The sequence below is a fragment of the Patiria miniata genome, unplaced genomic scaffold (assembly GCF_015706575.1).
Source record: "Patiria miniata isolate m_02_andy unplaced genomic scaffold, ASM1570657v1 HiC_scaffold_9, whole genome shotgun sequence".
NCBI classification, from domain to species: Eukaryota; Metazoa; Echinodermata; class Asteroidea; order Valvatida; family Asterinidae; genus Patiria; species Patiria miniata.
This window is the reverse complement of record NW_024037076.1, coordinates 28,173,485-28,194,347: the sequence shown is the minus strand read 5'-3', so window position 1 is coordinate 28,194,347 and position 20,863 is coordinate 28,173,485. Positions and strand designations below refer to the sequence as shown.

At 39.3% G+C, this 20,863-nt stretch overlaps 1 protein-coding gene across 1 annotated transcript in view; it reads left to right on the top strand.

The window, feature by feature from the left end:
- The window catches only part of LOC119721001 (polycomb group RING finger protein 3-like), a 34,868-nt gene that overhangs the window by 3,995 nt on the left and 10,010 nt on the right, over positions 1-20,863 (top strand). The window contains exons 3-5 of the mRNA XM_038190866.1: positions 9,613-9,709; positions 15,019-15,074; positions 15,941-16,006. Of these exons, the coding sequence (XP_038046794.1) occupies positions 9,613-9,709; positions 15,019-15,074; positions 15,941-16,006 (219 nt within the window). The remainder of the gene's footprint in view (positions 1-9,612; positions 9,710-15,018; positions 15,075-15,940; positions 16,007-20,863) is intronic.

Below are 20,863 nucleotides of genomic sequence, written 5' to 3'. Positions count from 1 at the left end.
CTTGATTTTTCCACTTCACTCGGCTTCGCCTCGTGAAATAGACAAGTCCAGATTTTACCTTGCGATAATATTCCTCCCACTGCCCTCTGAGCCACTCAATATTTGTGTAATGTGACATGCTTCTAATGTAGTACATGATTATAAATGTTTCAGACCAAGTTGATTACATTGTACATCGTAATGCTTTTTATTCAAAAATTCAAACTTACATTTTTTTTAGGGAGAAATCAATTCAGAAGAGCATGAATTGAACACGTATGTAAATATCGACGTGGAGGTGAATGTTTATTCAAGATGAATGCACTGTCACGTGCGGGAAGTTACATTCAAACCGCCAGTCCAGCTCCGATGAAGGCCTAGTGGGGCCGAAAATTCAGCTACAATATTCCCAGAGAGCACTGCTTGAACTTATTTTCCTCATATATACTGGTACTTATCTACAGTGCTACGTAGTTCTGCTTCATTTTGTACAACAAGTTACATGTACATTTATTTATTTATAGTTTTATTTAGACAGGGTAGCCTCATCAGTTAAAAACTGCTATTACTGAGGGCCCTGTATAAAATGATAAGAATAAAATGAAATAAAAGAAAAATATTATGTAAAATCACTAAGAACATTAAGTAAAAGTAAAAACTAGAATGAAGAAACAAAAATGCAAATATGTAAAATATAGGGGTGTGAATACAAAAATAAGAACAAATTTAAACACTAAGATACACATATAAACACTGACGAAATAATGTACATGTATATGTGTGCATGTATATTCATGTACACAAGTTTGTGGGTTAGACAAGAATTAATTGTTATTCAAGAATTCTTTCAGACTTAAATACTTTTGTCTTGGTGTAGCTAAATGCCATACATGTATGTATAGTTTAACATTTATTTTGTAGTTTGTACGGAGCTATATACACGTACGTTGCCTTGCTAAAACTCATCTACCACTAGCCAGCCCAAAAAAAAGAAAAAAAAAGCACCATGCCTGAACTGCTGTGTGCATCCAATGAAATTCACGCCTCATTAGTTAAGGGCCGGCTATCCCCATTCAGCTTCAGTGACTCGTGTAGTCAACCGCATGTTTTGCCATCAGGCGGAGTATCCCCTGCTCATGTGTATATACCGTGTATACACCGCAAGGCTGCTTTGCATTTTAATTCCGCAAATGGAGTCGTATCGCTCAGTCATTAGGCCAAGAGTTATGTGTGGACGCACATTGTTAAAGGCCTTGTTGAGATATCAGTCAAGTATGTACCGGTAGAAGAGCCATTCTTTGGTCACTGTGTGACATAAAATTGGGCTCGCCTGATTTTTTAAAAACCCTAACGCCCTAGTTGTTCCTCGGGACTACCCTGCTAAATCCAAGAGTCCAACCGGAGTTTCCTGCTTAATCCAATGTGCCTTATTTTCAGTTGTCTGCTGAATCTAACAGAGTCCAACATGGCTTTATAATGCGATTCAGTTGCCTGCTGAATCCAACATTTTGCATCAGGAATGTACACAAGGGTTTACTGCTCAATCCAACAGGCTCCATCGGGTTTAAGCTTCACTCCAAGTTAACTATATTACTTTCACTGATTCATCTGGTTAGTACATTCCACTCCCCACCTCGGAGTATAGTTTCTACTTTCACAAATTGTGTCAAAATATTAGGAGGGGTCATCAAAATTTGGTCACGTGTGTGACATCAGACGTAAAATTGTGATCCGGCCCACACCGGAAAATTCAATTCTCCAAAGTTCTAAGGACACACACACACACTTTGAAGTAAGACTATACTCTTTTGTGATTTACAGAATGCATTTAAACCATGTACCGGTTCACCCTCTGCTTTAGTTTTACTAAATGGGAATTGTTCTGTGGTCACGTACACATGACAGTTTGTAGTAGTTAAAAATATGCTAATTTATGCACGGAAAGACCAACCTATGAAACTTCTTATGAAGTTATGCTAATTTATGCACGGAAAGACCAACCTATGAAACTTCTTAAGAAATTTGAATCTTTACTTACATGTAAGTAAAGAAAATTACTGCGTTCTCATTGGACTCAATTTTGTAAAAGTTACGGCAAACGATTGTTAACATTCCATTGTGGTTAATGTTAACATTGCATTCTGGATTAGGTTCGGCCGGCAAAAATCATTTTGTTGCGTAAAACTCACAACATTTTCATTGGCCAGTTGGCCCTGAAAAATTTACCACTTTGGAGCGTAAAACTTCCAATCAACAATCAACACTTGACAATTTGGTAAGTTTACCATCTGTCCGCACTTGACTTCATTTGGTTGAGTTTGCAACATGCTCTGTAAGTTTTACCCTCAAAAAGACCAATGTAGGGACTGTACAAATGTACATCATTGGCTTTTGCTGTAATTTTCAGAAATGAACAATTTGAGGGGTTAGTATAATAGATCAAATATTGTTACACTGACATGTTTGAAGTTTTGAGTTCGAAAATGCTGAAAAAATCAAGAAAAACAAAAATGTTTAAGTAGTCTGGTTCCTTGACTCCACTAAAGATAAAATGGATCAATTTATAGATGCCAGAAAATTGTAAGGTAAGGGAACCAGTCTAGCTGGCCTGCACCCGTTCATGAACATGTAACCAATAGCAAACAAAATTTGGAGTGAAAAAAGTGTAAAGTTGGAGCAGTAGTTGCAAAATAGTTAGGTTTTTCCAACGGTGGTCGGCCGACCACCGTTGGAAATGTATACAAAAATACCATTTTCTTGAAAGTGACTTCACACCAGGTGCCATAATTTTACAGGATGCTTTAGACTGTCATTTACCAACATACTAGCAAGGTATTTCGTAAAAACTTGGTAGTTTTATTTTTCGATGTTTGCAAATGTTGTATAGTCCCTTTAACACGGCTTAGGGACATTATTTTTACATGCTAAGAATTTTAACAAGCAAGATTGAGAACCAGTTGCTTAATTTGATTGTCTTCAGGGCAGGGTTAACAGGGAATTTTGGTTTATGCACAAGCATGCATCCCGTAAAGGATGATTACAGGGTTAGCACAGAATGTTTCTGCTAGCGCTGTTAGCACGGAATGGTGATCGTAAGCACGGAATTCTGTGGTTAATTAACAGTGCCATGAAATAAGGCCCTGCAACAAAACAATAAATAAATAAAAAATTAAGTACATTAGGCCAAAAAAAAAAAGTCTCCGGTTTCTGGTATGGAGCTTGCCCAAAAAGTGGTGCGGTGACGCGGCTTTTTTTTTTTTTTTACCTGTTTTTTTTGCTTCAAATGTCAGTCGACGACTGCAAATGGTGCCCGACTAAACTTAATGCAAATATATGGGAGTCCAGAGAGGCCACATAAAGCTCATTCTCGATCATAACCCCCATCTAAAAACACGTTAAAATTGTGCAGCAGCAGGATTCCAGTCAAACCGGTGAGTTTGGCGGTTTTGAGACATCATCTTTTATTGAAAAAAAACCGTTTTCATTTTGCCGACGCGCATGGCTACGCCGACGCGCGCGCATACCAGAAACCGGAGACTTTTTTTTTTTGGCCTTAAGTGGGTGATCAACAGTTCCATGCAATAGCCTTTGGCCAAATTTTCATTTAGAGAGTAAGCAGTAATATTGTAAAGCAAATTTACACACCGAGCCAATGCAAACATTTGCTTAAAAATAGTCCCAACCTGTAAAACATATCACGCAACAGTTAAATGGGATTCCTGGTGTTGTTAAGCCAAAAACGACACTGTGGTCAGCACAGTTGTGTCGTCTGCATCGCCACTCTCAGAAGCTCTTGATGTGAGAATTGATTAATGTGTAAAAGACCCAACGTTTAATTTTCTAAGACACCCGCATCAAGGGATCATCCAGCAACAGTGCAGACTCGGACCTTAGTACAAGACCGGGTATTCAGAGCTGAGTTCAAAATGCATTCTGAGCACGCTGGGCCGGGCCCTTTCCTCTGACGCTAAGGTCGATTGGAGGCACATGCCCCCAGGCAATAATCTCGCTGGCCTGCGCACTGTGTCAACAGCCCTCACAGGCTGCCTGTCGCCACGAGCTACCAGGCTCCTCGCTCTTACTGCATCTAGTACACTATCGTAAAAACTCCCAGTAGAGAGGAGGGGGGGGGGGGGTGCAGGTTCTGCCCGATGCAGAGAGCCAGCGCGTCGGTCCCCGCTGCGCTGATGAGATCGTCTGGCTTTGCATGAGGAATCACCTGGCATTATTGATCCCACGATGCCTTAAATATCAATCAGACGCTGCGGAAGAGCTTTATTAATTAATTAGTTAATATCAACTCGGCGCATGTAAACCAGGCTGTCGATACAAGCTTTGTGTACGTACAGTACAAAACAAGCTTGTGATTGGGACATAGATGTACACAGATGAACAAGGATTTACCTTTTAATGAATATAAAATACAGCCATCTGTTTAGTAATTTCATTTGTTTTACCAAATTTAGCATCTGGGTTTGACCATGACTTTTGTTATACACTTCGTTACACATTATAGGCCTAACATGCATGATGTTATCCTGTATAAAAAAAAAAAAAAGTTCGTCTATTACCTATAAATGTCTCTTTTGAGAAGAAGGGAAAATTTAAAACATCTTTATATTTTTTGGATTTTTTTCCCCAGATAAAATCAGCAACTTGCACCACACACAATACAAATGTAAATTCAAAAGGCTAGACTATTATGCTAGGGAAGTTCTCTAAAGCCAATTATGGTACCTGGCTTATTTCCATTGGGGTCCCAACGGATTGCACTTCATGTTTAAGCCCGTGCCAGTACTGGAAAGATAGATGAAATTGTGCTGCAAAATCAATCATAACTCATGAACACGAAAGAGTCAAGGAAATCCTAGCACTGCATTAGTGCTGGGTTTAAAACCGGATTGTTAAAAATTCGGTTTGAATTCCACTATTCGGTTTGGATTTTGGAAACCGGATATTCGAAACCCAACCTTGAAAAAAAATGTAAGCCTTCCATTTTTAAGCTCTGGCAGGAGCTTCTGCATGTCACTTGGTGGTCGGTCGGTCGGTCTGTCTGTTTGTCTGTCTGTTTGTCCCTGAAAACTGACCTAAAAATACTTGACCAAAAATTGACCTAAAATACTTGACCAAAAATTGACCAAATGCCATGCCGTCGTCAGTTAATGCACTCTTGACGAAAGTTTTTGGAAAACAGGCTTTGTCTCGACCAATGCCCATTTGCGTCTATTTTGCATATATGTGTCAATCTGGATCTGTCCCCGGAAAATTGTCCAAAAACGAGACCCCTAAGTTCCCCATAAAATATAACTACCATGGTCTTCTTCTTCGTGGTTCATGAATAGCCTGCTCATTTGACTGACCCCACCCACTTTATTTCACCAGTAAAACCCTGGAGTGTGTTTTATCAAGGCCCCAGTGGTCATTGAATCCTGCAAACTATACCCAATCGTTGTGGAGGGCATTGCATGCGGCACCTCAGACCTCACTTTTTGTTGGCATGACTGTGAGCTGAATGGGAACCTCTGGTAAAATCAGATAACCGTTATTTGGTTTGAAAAAAGGATAACCAGATTTTAAAATTTCGAATTTCATTCATCATTTGCACAGTTGTGTACATACAGTATACATACGTATGTACCTACGGTACTGTACTAAGACTATAAAAAATAATAATAATAAACGACCTTCGGTACCTTGTAATATTCATTTTTATTATGACAGGAAGAACCTCGTAAAAATCAAATGAGGCGTTTACACAAATGGAACATCACTAATCTGTTTGGGTTGCTGCTGTTCATGCTCATGAATGCATTTGTACTACAGTAGCTCACCAGAAAAGAAAGGTGTTTATCATGGGTTTGGTCTTAAAAAACACACAAAGTGACATGAATAGTTGATATGGGATCTTAGTTCTCCACTTGACAGAGAGTCATAGAAATGTTACCCCCCAAAAAAAGGTTTAATGGGAACTCTACTTATTCAGGATGTGATGTTTACACATTTAAACACATTTTAAATCTGTTTACAAATGTTTAAAAATTGTTGCAGCGATACCCAAATTAAAAAAAAAAAAATCTACCTTCATGCGATCTTCCTTTGAGTTGAACGGACATAGTGCAATATTAACCCCAACAGAACTCAACCCATCAAACCCCAACGGCATGTTTTGTTGGAATCTGTCAGGGCCCGTACAGTACCCCTAAACTGACAGTCTTTTACATTGGGTTGGCACACCTCCAGAATCAAAGTCAGAAATTTGTGTGTGCAGTTTCCCATATGGTGTCGGAATTTGCCAGGATGGGTATGGTTCCTAGTAAATCATGCTAGGGAGTTAGGGTTAACGGTGTTTTCAAACCTATCGTATTTAAATTTTAATTTACAAAAACCTTAGAAGCACTGCAGTGTTTGGTTACATTCGGGATACACATAGTTAAGTTTTTGCTTTTTCAATGACTACCCGCTGTTATTCATGTCAATCATGTTAATCATTGTTGATTTATCATGACAATCATCGGTCTGCAGACATAATGGGTCAGGTGTCAGCCATTGTGAGTTGGCTAAACGTTCGTATGTTTAAATGGTATTTGAAATATTTGCTAATTCAACGTTAACAAAATTAAACGCGAAGTCACACCCTTACTTCTTATTGTACAAGTACACACATACACATCGTCGATGTGACAAAAACCTCCCAATTTTTTTTTCGATTTTGAGTTTTGCCGGCCAATTTATTGCATTTGACAAAAGGAAGAATTTGGCTGAGTTTCCAAAGCGAAATATTGTTTACTTTTGTAGTTATCGTAAACAAACATTTGACAAAATGCCTAAAATCCGTGTTTTTCTGTTTTCACGAAGTGACACAAACTTACCTCGTTAGCAGGGCCAGAGGAATAAAGCATTTCTCTACACACACTTTGGGATGGGATTGGGCGGGATTGGATGCGCACGCCGTGAACGATGTTGATAAAGAACAGACGCGCACGCGCTTAAGTGACGTCAGACGCACAAATGTAACAATTTCTTAGAACGTTTTATGTTTTCAAAATAGTGAGGCCTCTGTGTTTTGCTGTTTTCACGAACTGAACAAAAGTTTTATAGATCTTTATTAATGAGTTACAGCTTAATTAAGAGAGACTTCTAATAAACAACTTTGAATTAGCACAGAACAAAGCATACGTTAATTAACAATGCAAGAATATCTGAAATCCATAACTAAAAACTAGTCGAAAAGGTGTTTTGAAAAAATGATTAACTTCAAAGGCGATTATCTCGGAATGACTTTTTTGCATGATATTAGGGTTTTTGTCACTTCGTGAAAACACTGACGACATGCCCTATCGCTCATTACAAATATGATCAAATGAGCAGGTTTTTTTGTAATGGTACCCATTACACTATACAAATCCTTCCTCTGCTGATTATCAACAGCCCAGCCCCACCAGCAGGTCATATTTTATGACACCCAGCTGTTTGATATGGACAGGCTGACTGAAATATCACAAATAGCGTGGATAAAAATTGAATAGAGTATCAATTTAGCTCTTGTTATGAGCAACGGCCCAGTGCTTTATGGAATTGATCGCAATTGCCCTTGGGGTATTTAATTGTACTGGTATATAGTGTTTGTGTAAAATGCTGTAACACTGCCAACAGATGAGAATACGTACTCGTAGAGCGGTGCAGTGTACCGGTACCTTGTCGCCTGATAGAAGGGACCATTAGAAATTATGCGCATACGGAATACGTGCATATCATCAACGTTTTGATGAAGTGACGAACCTGCGCACACAGCTGCAAAACCAAGTTTAGAGAAAATCGCGTTTGAAGTTGGTCGATTTTGCAAGTAGCGTTTTCGTGTATATTCTCCTCCAAAATTGAAAAATGCAACTGATGCGATAACTGATAGGAGACATTGATTAAGTACTAACGATATTTGTCACTTCGTCAGAATGAAAATTTTGCTTCGTCACACGTACGTAATGTAATAATAATAATAATGATGCGCGCACATCCACCTAATTCGAAGGCGCTCATGGCGCTTCAACAGAAAAAAAAACACGATAAACAAATGTAGCATACCAGTATTGTTTGTACACAGCGCGTGTGCGTGTAAATTTGTGCATGTAACATTTATTAGTTCAGTCTATTCTGCTACCATTGGTTTCACGTACACGCACACTGCGTGGCGATCATCAGGCGGAATGCACTTGTTCTTTTGCACGGCTGGGTGCTACATGTAGCTTTTTGAATTCACTTTTAGAGTATCATGTTGGCGTGTGGTATTGACTCACTGAGTTGAGCTTTACATGTATTGACTGGTTTAACAGTGCCCGAGTGTGTGTGTTGTGACAGTGGAGCATTGATTGACACTTGTAGAGGTCACATAGGGTCAGGTGGCCTGCATACCAGACATACATGCATGCTCAGGCTTACAATCTTTGTAACAAGTTGGAATAAGTGCATGTAGGAGGGTGGATTGAGAGGGTTTGAAGGGGTTTCATTTTCAGACTTAAGAGGAATCTCCCCCAGTGGAATGTTTTTAAGCGTTAACCCTTAAACCTTCCTCCATCCTCCAAAGTCCCCCGGGTAGTTGTGGATGATTTTGGAGGATTGAGGCTGAATGCAACCATGATGCAACATACAATTTTGAAGGATTGTGTAGGATTGAGGGCATGTGGACATTCAGTATTGGTTGATTTGGAGGATTGAGGCTGAACGATGTTTGAAGAAGAGGAGGATTTTGGAGGATTGAGGCTGAATGCATTTTGAGAGGCACGGCTGTTGGAGGATTTTAAAGGATTGAGGCAGTGGGTGTTCTTCATTTGAACACAAGTGAAACGTGTTGGAGGATTGAGGATATAGTTCCTAGCAAAAAAGGCCCAGGGGGTTTGGATAAAACTTGCGTATATATATTTATGAAGGAGAAAATACTTTCAAAAAGAAATCATGGAATGGTTCTGCTCTAGTCTGAAAATGTGGGACTCCCAATAAAAAAAATTTTTCAAAATGTTCAGCGGATTAAAAACAAAAAGTCAAAAGATGCATACAGCACTAATGGGAACCAACAATACTATTTGTTTTATCCTTCATTTCCTAACCCTTCCATATCTTCCAAAATCCACAAGTGACCTACGGTGTGGGCAAATCTGTAAAAATGCCAACCCGAGGGTCAAAAATTGTTTTTCAACCCCGACGCACAAAATTCCATCTTATGAATAGTTTACATGGTACCCGCTGCTATGTACATTAGATTCGAACCAGCCAACTTTTACTCGGGAGGTAACACACTACACTGTTAATACGTCAGTGAAGGGTAAAAACTAATTAGATTTACATCACCCCGACGCAACAAATTCCATCTTATGAAATGTTTTACTTGTTTTTTATGAATGGGAATAAATATGTGCTTGGCCAGTATACAACACTGTGTTTAAGACCGGTTTGGAGTCTGGACGCTGATAATGACCCAGCATAGCATAGTGTTTCAAACCGACCAAGCACATATTTATTCCCTTTATATTTAAAACCGGGGTCTGAGGGTCTCTGGATCATAAACTGTCTCAGATGACGGTGTACGTGGATTTTGAAGTAACGCTTGTGCCTGTGGTTTGTGTTCTTTCATTCTGTCTGCAGTTTGTAAAAGCTGTCTGGTGAAGTTCTTGGAGGAGAACAACACCTGCCCCATCTGTCACCTTGTCATCCACCAAAGCCATCCACTCAATTATGTCGGGTAAGTCAAGCTTATGGCTTGGTGTGTGTAGGGTCCTACATTATGTACATGAAGCTTTCAAGCGATAGGTTTAGATGATATTTTGGTAATAATAATTACAATGGATCGGTCATTTGGGAGACATCCCCATAGACTTGTGAGATTTTTCAAACTGAAATGTGCCCTGACCCAATATTCCCTTGTCTTTTTTCCATGAATTCCTAATTACTAATTAGACAACGAGCAACAAATATTACCTAATTGCAACAATTAAATTGTGCCTCTAAAGGGGGGCTGTGACATTAGGGAGATATGAAAATGTCTCCCTAATGACCGATGTCTCCCATCGTGCGAAGAAATTATGATAATGTGGTACCTTTACACGTATACCGTATAGCGACTACAGTTTGGTATAACGAACAATACTGGAGGATGTTCAAATACAAAATACCGAAACATTTTGGTGTGGAATTTCAAAACTGCAGTATATTCCCTTTTTAGATCTACATGTACAAATGTACATGTAGGTACCATGCCCAGTGGCGGCTGTAATAGGGCTGTCTATCTTCGAATAATTTAGTAATTGATTTTTCGAAATTGCATTTGACAGAATATTTGAATATTCGAAACCCCTGATCAAGTTTTACATTTGCCAGCTACAAGTGCGTGCCGTGCTTGTCCAAAACTTGCACGCAAAGCGCACCAGTTAAACTTTGGGTGCGGCGATCGATATGATGGGCCACTGGAGTGTTTTGCGATAAGTATATTATAAATCTCAGGATTTTAACAACCGGGGTGGGGGGGGGGAACGTGTCCCCTTCCCCCTTCCCCCTCCCCCCACATAGTTACACCACTGCCATCAGATGAATCCTGCTGCTTGTCATACAGATCTATGTTGTGTCCTTGGGCAATCTACTTCACCTTCACTTGCATCTCTCCACCCAGAGGTACATGAATGTACTAACTGGGGATTAACATGCAATAGACTTGCCTCCCATCCAAGAGGACTGGAAAATATACCCCGTCCTTTCATGCCACGAATTTATAAGCCCTGGAGGACTCTTTTGAAAATATGCATTAGGGCAGTCAATGCATCAACTGCAAGGATGCAGTATTTCACCCTGACTTCATCATCATGAGGAGGACAAGTGAATCTGTCGTTGACCACTCTGACTTGCAGGGCATTGACCTCACTCCTGATGGATTATGACAGATTACGTGTGTGAGTGAGAAGGATGAGGACAGAACAACTGTGAAGTCAAAATATTGTGAGGCTACCTAAAGCTTTGTACTGTCATGGGAGTACAATTGAAGGAATTATTTAAAGAAAACTATGCAGGAACCCGTTTTGTATGGAATAGATTTCTTGAATTGTACATGGAATACATTTCGCTGTGACATTTGTACTGATTTTTTTGCCATCTCAGTAACTCGTTTTGTATGGAATTGATTTCTTGAAAATACATGGAATATACATGTATTTGGCTGTGACATTTGTACTGATTTTTTTTTGCCATCTCCAGCTAGCAGGCATCATCGTGTAGAAAGTGTTGTACATAGTGATTTCCTCATTTGTTTTAATTCCGTTGTCTGCCATTAAAAATTGAAAAACACCGTCAGTTTTTTTTCCACATGTGGCAAAAATTATAAAACACGTTGGATAATCGCCGCAGCGCCAGGAATGACAAACATCTTTCGTAAAATCAACCGCGTACGAGAGATGCATGTATCTGCTTACTCCATTGGCCATGAATGAAGTAAAGCAGATATTTTATCGTGTATGCCAGGTTTCAGCTGCATAATTCTTTGCTTACTGCATACATGTAAGTCTTTGCATGTGAGAGATATATTCTGTGCTGACAGAACTAGAAAAAATTATTTACAAGGCAGCATGGCTATTGTTACGGCAGCCGCAATGCAATTTTCAACTGCTATCGTTACGGCATGGCAAATACACCATTTGCAAGTCTATATCAACCATCTGATTCCCTGACCTTATAAGTATTCAACGTCAGGATCTTTGGCTGTTGGGAACCTGTCTATCAGCCGAATGGTTCTCGGACTTTATTTCCCTTTTAAAACAAAATTCTCCAAAGCCACCAAAAAGAAGGAAATGAAATCTACTTCAGTAAAAAGAAATTTGATTAAAAACATGAAAATAAAGAAAACTATTTAAAACGAAAAAAATATTGCGCAGCGCAGATTCGATCCCGGTATTGAGCAACCGAATCGCTCTGGTTGAACAGGTAGTTATAAATGTGATAGATTCGCAAGAGTGTTTATGCAATGCCGTAACGATCTATAGCAGTTGAAAATATATCGCAAACCACGTACATGTACATACATAATCTGATTACATTTACATACGCACATGTGCACCAGCTGAAATTCCTGGCTAATCTGTTAAATACGTTGACCGTAATAGCAGTTCTTCACTTTAATACAGTATGCGTGCAGAGACATGAGAAATGAAGACAAAGTTAGGTTTTAAGAATATTCACCACCGTCTGGGACATTTACGACGAACACTTCTTGATTTACAATAGTTTATCTCAAATCAAACATAACGTGTGTACATTCCAGTATTTTTTCACACCATCCCGGGCAGCCAGGGTTTGGGGAAATGATTTATCGTGCTTTGACACAATTATGGAAGTTCCATATTTATCATCAATTATCATCTGGCACATAAATAATCCTAAACAGCCAACGCAGAGCTGCCAACACCCGAATGATTCATTCTCAGTTTATTTCTAAATTCATATCCAGATTCTGACAAGTTGCATTCAACCTGCGGCCGCCCTCCATGACAGAAACCTTTGTAAAGTTCACTGTCTCTATTTTTTTCCCCCTAGTGACAGGCCCGTGAATTTTCAAGAGTCTAGCCACCTGCTGGCAATGGGGGGAAAGGAATTATTTCATCAATATTAACCAGCTGCCGCTTTTCAAATGTCACTGGGTCCCCTGGCAAATTGGTTCTGTTACAGGGAGCAGGCCAGTTAGAAACTTATATATACACATAAATGTCACACTGTGACATTAGTGTCACCTCTTTCCCTTTAATCTATGGGCTGGTGTGTTGCTGGGAAGACATTGTGGAACTTGTCACTGTGGTTGCCATGGCAAACGACTGCGGTGGACAGCTGAATGATTTGACTGAATGATTGTACGGTGCAGTTGGTGCGATTTTATGGGAGTTGTTGGATGATTATAAACTAGTCTTTTACAAGGGACTTTTATAGTCTTTCATTTTAAGCACCTGAATCCTTCAAAATCATCAACTTTTTGTTGCAGGAGGCCTCTGTCTGGAACCTTCGAAATCCTCCACTGGGTTTGCTGGCATGTTATCACATAATCAGATTTCAGTGCTTTTTCTTGGTTTTTTCCAGCATCTGTGAACACAAAACTTTAAACAGGTCATAACAATATTTGCTATAAAATACTAACCCCCAAATCCATCCATTTCTGAAAATTAGAGCAAAAGCAAATGTTGTATATTACCTTCAAGGTATATTTTAAAAACAAGAGTACCGGTACACTATTTTATTTCACTGGTTTCCCGCTTACAAAATGCTTCATGTACAGTGCATGTACATGTACAATACAGTTCCGCGGGCCAGTTTGAAGAATCCTTAGTTTCATAATTTAAAATAAACTCTCCTTCAAAAACAACAATATTATCAACAGTGTCTTGTAGTTGATAACAGTTTTTTTCAGGATTGGTGAGCAACTGAGCATGATATATTAATGTTGTAGACTCGATGGGGGGAAAGGGCCACAAGAGACTACGTAATTAGGGCACGCAGTTATTCTCTCAGGACATTATTGGCAAGTAATGAGTCTGTCGCGACTGTCGTTTCGGAGTATGCACGTACGTGCATAATTTTATTTGATGTGGGTTTATGCATTTATTATCACTGTAGCTCACAATATTTGATAGTTTTTTATCATGTGGGAATGATTTTGGTCAACATGTGATTATTTAATTATTAGAGGAATATAATGTTTACGGGAAATGGTACCTTGGGAGACATTCCCATAGGATTGTTCACAATTTTTTCCAACTTCGATGATCCTTACCCGGTACCTCATTTCCCTTTATCCCACCCCAACAAATTTTGGTATCTTTAGGTTTTGGACCACGAGTAACGGATCTAGCCTATTTTGCCTCTAAATAGGAGTTGTGACATTAGAGAGACATTGAAATGCCTCCTTAACCCTAACCCCCTAGGTCCGTTTGTCTAGGAACCATCCTCAATCCTGCAACATCCTCCAGTTGTCACCATGTAAAAATTGGATTCAGCCTCAATCCTCCCAAAATCGTCTGTTATTTCTTGAATTTGTTCAGTGGACTGGAGAGGTGACCACTTCCTCCAGATCCTTGAATATAATCACTGTTAATGGGTCGAGGCAGTGCAGATGACATTCAGAAGCAGTGCCGATGATATCGAGTAACATGTAATGCAGGGCTCAATTATGCATGACTAAACATAAACAATGCAGGGTACAAAATGTGTACGTCGTAGGAACTCACACAATGCATCTTCCCAAAGCAACGGACACTTTTTTGCCATTCAGCCTCAATCGTCCAAACTTCTCCAAAACCGCTTGGAGGATTTTGGTAAATTGAGGAAGGTTATGGTTAAGGGCACACTAACAGGAATAACTCTGTTCCTGTGCGTTGGCACTGGGTACCCAAAGAAACAAAGCCTGTTTGTGCCTGCATAAATAGTCTGGCGCCATCCAATTCAACAGTTAACAATTAATGAAAAACATTCAGGGAACTCGACAAAAAATGGCCGACTCGTGAATAAGGCCCATTCCATTCTGTCGGGTTCGTTACCTGAAACTGAACTGACAAATTTTATAAGTGATCTATAGTCAATTAATTCTCTCTTAATTTCATTTATATATTTTCAAGGGGAAGGTTCAAAGCAACCTATAGTTAGTGTTGGTCTGTAGGGCTGTGTATTTCCAATAATTTAGTATTTGATTATTCTGTCTTGGACTTGAGCGATTATTCGAAATGCGATGATCAAGTTTTACATGCTCTGGAGTAAACGGGAGTTGATCGGGATATGTGATTTGCTTGACGAAAGTTAACAAAGAGCATATGAAAATAATAATTTCAATGAATGGCTCATATTTGACTGATTTTGAAGAAGAAATTTCAGCAAATATTCCTCATGGAAGCTCTCAAATCATATGCGTGTAAATTTGGTTTTGATAAAAAAAAGTGGCATTTGACAGACAATGAAACCATTCAACTCATATGATTGACGTTGCAGATGTTTTTCAATTTTATTTAGATTATTTCAATTTTGTTGCAGTTTTGACAGGACAATGCAGGACATTGTGTACAAGCTGGTTCCCGACTTACTTCAGAGTGAGTACCAGTTTAAGACTGATGCAGGCAGGGGTGCGGTCTCCCCCCCCCCCCCCCAAAAAAGCTTGTTGTTTTAAGTTGTCATTGAGCATTGTGGGGACTAAGTTGTGGGCTAATCATGCTTTGAATAAGCCAGTTCGGTACCTCGATGAAGTACTAGTCCAGGTAAAAGGGCTTTTGGGATAAAATGGCGGACGCGATGTTACGCGAACGCCCACTCTGCTTGTAATTAACATGTGAGCGTCATGCGAGCATCATGCAAGCGTCTCCTTGCGCGTTCATGCACCTTCAATGAGCATCCAATTATCCCAAAGACCTGTGACCCGCATCAGTGCACGCATACGCAGTTGAGTAGCGAGAAGACATACTGCAATAACTCATGGAGAGGTTTACATCTCAACCGGGTACGCGAGTACCTGACCGCTGATGTCAGGAACCGGTTCTAGATTATCGGATCCCATACCCAACTTAACAAATTTCTTAGTAACTTCTCAGACAATGAAAAAGAAAGCTTTTTTAAATGCCATTGGTAGGGAATTTCTAAAATGAAAACCAGGCTACATGGAAAACCAAAACAGATTTCACGTTTATGTGCATTTTAACATGCGACAGATGATGCTTCTAAAAGTTGCAGTTTACACCATAAAGCTATAAAGCCCTTCAGACCTTTTGGAATTTCGGAATTTGAATTTTGGGGTTGGGCTAGTTTTACGGGTACCCGGATACCTGGGTTTTACTTATGGTACTTACTTATTTACAATATGGTACCCGGTTCGGGTACTACCAGTAAATTCACACCACTAAAGTCATGTACCGGTACTCGGCAGGCTTTCAATCCCTGTGTTACACATTTCTGTTCCCTCTAGACGAGAAGAAAAAAGAGAGGCTTTTCTACGAGTCGTTCGGGAAGAAAGAGCCGGAAGAGAAAGAAGGTAAGTGTCTAGAGCTTGACTCCCCATCACGGCTTGAAGTGCCCATGCAGCAATTTTTTTTTCTGCAACCATTTATAGTTACTGTAAGTACGTGCTTCAGTTGTCAATGGAATGGTTCTTGGGGTTTTACTTCCATGTAAAAAGATCCTCCTAACATTTGAAAAGATCTTCCTGAAAAAAAAAGATAAAATCTTCACTGAAAAGTATTGAACAAACAGATATGTTGACAATTCATGTTTTTTTGTGTGAAAAATAGAACAAGACAAAAAAATATTGGGAAAAATGGGAAGAAACCAACACTTTTTACCAATTGCACTACCTTTTCCCTCAGATTTTGCCTGGAATTCAAAACTTATTAAGAAATCTCAAATTAAATTAAAAAAACATTTCAATCTATATACATGTATGTTGATATATACTGGTACAAAAATTTGAGACGTTATGAGACAGAACTGGGCAGAGGTTGAAATGAGGATCTGTTGGTTTAGCAAAGAGACTAAAATTCTCCTTTCAGTAGGCCCCTACTGTTTGTTGCACTTCAATCGGACAATCTGTTGACAAGTTATGGCTGTTTAAAGTTCGCTTTTATTGGCATGTCAAAAAGTAAAATACTGAAAAAAAGTTCGAGTTTTTTATTTATGAAAATGAAAGATGCCAATGTTTTCCCTTGAAAACAGTTTTATTCCACGATTTTTATACTATTTCTTATATGTGTACCGGTATCAAGTTAAAAATATCAAAAACTCGGAAAATCAAAAAAAGTTACCCTGATTCATTTTTTTTTTTTTTTCATTTTTCTCCACTTCGGCCTGTGCCCAGTTCTGTCACATTTTTACCAGAACACCTCATGACAGTGGCTATGCTTCGTTGCATAAGAAAAACTTGTGGCCAGGCAGGTAGAGTCTCCATTGAGACCTCATGCGTGGGTCTGTGCACTTGTCAGGATGTATTAGCGAGACAGCTGATGCATCGTGTCTCGACAGTCACTTTTTCCTTGATAAAGTCCGTTTGGGATCCAGATTTTTTTTTTCTTCTCCCAGAGTCCGGATTCATCAATTGTCAAATGGAATGACTACTGTGAATGATTTATGAGTGAAGTGGCGTGGGATATGCAATTTAGTTATTATGTATTACTGAATTGTGTATAATTATGTGAAGAAGTAAAAAATGCAGCGGAGAAGATGAAAGGCATAGAGGCAGCCAACATGCTTCAATGTTGAGTGTACCGCAAACGTGAACAGAAAAAATGAATACAATTTTTCGTCTTCGGGCAGACAAATTGTGTTTTTTTTCACAAACTACATGCGAGACTTGTTATCCAGAATATTTAGAGAGGCCAATGATTTGCTCGAAACCTACCCTGCCTTTGAAGGAAATACTTGTATGAGTGAAAATAACTTACATGTACGATGAGTGAAGAAGGTTGAATTTTTGTTTCTTTTTATAAAATTAATTATTTCTGGTAATGAAACCAAGGATTCCTCAAAAGTGCTCTGGGCACTGTAGCTCGCAAGCCTGAAAAAACTTGTGGAGAGAAGACAATGAGAAGAAATTACAGTTTTAGAGGTGGGAGGAAAACCCCAAAAGAATATTCTGAGGAAAACCCACGGAATCAGGTAGGGACTGAAAACCCAATCCACATATTGGCCCAGGCAGGATTCGAACCCGGGTCACAGCGGTGGGAGACGAGGAAAGTACCGCTTAGCCAATTTAACCTTTCAGTCAAAATCAATCAAGTGAGTGTTTTCAACAGTTAAGAGTTCCCAGCTTACACAAAGCAGGATTGTTTGGCTGTGACTGTTTATGTAACTTGATACAACTTTGTTTTGACTGTGGGTAATTGATAAGCCAGCTGTGCTCCCAACTTGCTTGCTTTGTCTGTTCATGGTCTGTTGACTGAGTTTGACTAGTCACAGTGCTTACCTGACATGTGATCTGACTGTTGGTGACTAGCCTGTGTTAAAAGTATAGCAGGGAAATTGGGTGGAAATTTTGACTGTCTGTGACTGTTTAAATAGTAGGAGGGTTATATGTGTTAGAACAGGGATACAAGGGTTCATTTTGGTTTGGGGGCAATTTGTTGTAGCTATGGATTGACTATAACAGCATCGCAAAGCCATTTTTTCCCTCACTTTCTGTAATTTTAGGCCTTTTTAATTAGATAATAGGTTCATAATAGGTTTTAGTGTTTTGTAGGCTAGTTTTAAATAAGCAATACATGTATGCTAGACATGTAACTGTTTTATATTAGAACTAACAGATTTTTGATACTAAACATTTAAATTTAAAAAAATGCAATGAACATAAGCTTGCATGAAATGTTACTATACCTCATACCCATTCATGATCGAGAGCCGAACTCTCACTGGTCAGTTCACCATCACGTGCAAGGTGTTATTCTTGCCGTTTACCAATCGTGCGCGAGGATTCTCTCACAGGGTAAAATACGCATGCATAGTAGACTGTCCCACGGGTTACCCGTGCGACAGTCTACTATGCATGCGCTTTACAAAGCAATCGAGGAACTGTCGCACAGGTGTAGTACGCACGCGTGCGCGAACATCGCCCAAGAGAGATGCATGGTTGAAAGGTTCGCATTTATGTTAATTTTCCCGAGCTCAATGATGCCGTACTGGAGAAAATTTATGGACAATTAAGATGCCTCCTATACAAAAGAAAGTTGAACACAAACAACTGTATATTTACAACTGTAGTTAATGTATTGCAAACGAACCGAAATAGTGAAGTTGAGCAACAATATTCTTTTGGTGATTTGTACAAGTTTCTCCAAAACTTTGTTTTAGGTGCATATATAAAAAAATCAGCAACTGAATATGTATGAGGTATAGTAAAACAAATATCACATGGTTTATTTCGGGTGGACAGTCGATATTAGCTCCCCTCGGTATTGGAAGTTGACAAACTAGTTCCCTCAGCTTTGCCCCGGGAACTAGTTTGTCAACTTCCAATACCTTGGGGAGTGAATATCGACTGTCCAACCTCAAACCGTGTTATATTTGTATACTGTGGTATATCATTTACACTGCACTCGTCTGTGCTACAAGGAAACACTAACAATCAAATCGTGAGCACACATCCTGGAGTAGGGTTTCAGTTTTCATTCTGATGTTTATTTTGTTTATGTTTACATATTAAAATGACATATCAGTTTGGGGTTTAAAGGTAATATACAACATTTGCAAACATCAAAAAGCAAACCTACCAAATTATTATGAAATACCTTATTTGACTTAGTGAATAATAGTCTCAAGCATCCTGTTAAGTCATGGCACCTGGTGTGCTGTCATTTTCAAGAAAAGCGGGATTTTTTTATCAATTGTACCATCTTTGGGGAAAAAAAGAAGATTTCGGTCAAATATAATGCCCCCAATTTACCAAATTTAGTTAGTCCACATTTTGTTTGAAATCTTTTTACACATTTGTGAACGGGTGCAAGCCAGCTAGTCTGGTTCCCTGACCTGACTATTCACCAACGTCTACAAATTGCTCCGTTTCATCTGAAGTAGGGTCAGGGAACCAGACTACAAGAGAAGCATTTTTTTCTTGGTTATTCCAGCATCTATGAACACAAAACTTTAGATAGGTCAGTGTAACAATATTTGCTATAAAATACTAACCCCCAAATCCATCCATTTTTGAAAAGTACAGCAAAAGCAAATGCTGTATATCACCTTTAAGCAGAGACAGTTCCGAGTGCTTTTTCTAGTACTACAAAAGTTGTTCACTTTTGAATGGCCCTTGTTTACTTATTGAATTATCAATTATTACTTTACAATTTCCAATTATTTCCTGCCAGACAATAATTCTGTTGTCGTGGGGTAGGCCGGTTCCCCCTCTCCCCCCCCCCCCCCCCTCACAATCAGTATCGATAATGTATGGACTGGGAGCCAGTCTGTTAGCAAGTGGATCGGTTTTTGGCTAAAGCACAAACCCTTTTTTCAGAGAGTTGCAGACGTCCGCTCACCAAAAAATGGAGAGAAAAAAAAAGGAGAGGGATTTGGGGGTTTTAATCAAACATACAAGTTGAAAATTTCTTGATAGAAAATATTGAATTTTGTCGAAGAGCATGTCGAACGCAGCTTTAAATATGTTGTCCTCTCAACTGTACATGTACATTACTTGCTTGTAGTAGATTGTCGATTTCCACGTCATTGATCATTTCGCACAACAAGCAAGCGATGTTTACGAGCTTCCAAATGTGTGGAGTCCTTTACTGCCTTCAACCACATCCCCAAGATACTGAAAACATTGCTGTAATAGCAATCAGCAGTTGCCATGGCAATGCTGTATTCCATCAGTTCAACTCAGTAACCATTTAACCCTCCTGCTGTTTGAACAGTCACAGATAGTCAAAAGAAATCAATCCTCTTCCCCTGCCATGCCTTTTACACAGGCTAGTCACCAACAGTCAGATCATATCTCAAGTAAGCACTGTGACTAGTCAAATTTAGTCAACAGACAAAAGCAGGCAAGAAGTAGGCACAGCTGACTTATCAGTCACCTACAGTCAAAGCATAGCTGTATCAAGTTATATAGACAGTCACAGCCAGTCAATCCTGCTTTATGTAGGCTGGGAGCTCCTAACTGAAGAAAACAGTCACTTGATTGATTTTGACTGAAAGGACAACTTGCATAGAATGTATGTTTGCATAGGAGGGTTTATCATTTGCACAAACAGCAGGGTATATTAGAGTTAACGAGCTTCCGAATATCGGGACTCTCCTCTATTGCCTTCAACAACATCCCCAAGATACTGGAAACATTTCTCTACGAGCAATGAGCAGTAACCATGGCAATGCTGTGTTTCATCAGTTCAACTCGGTATCTTCTTAAAAA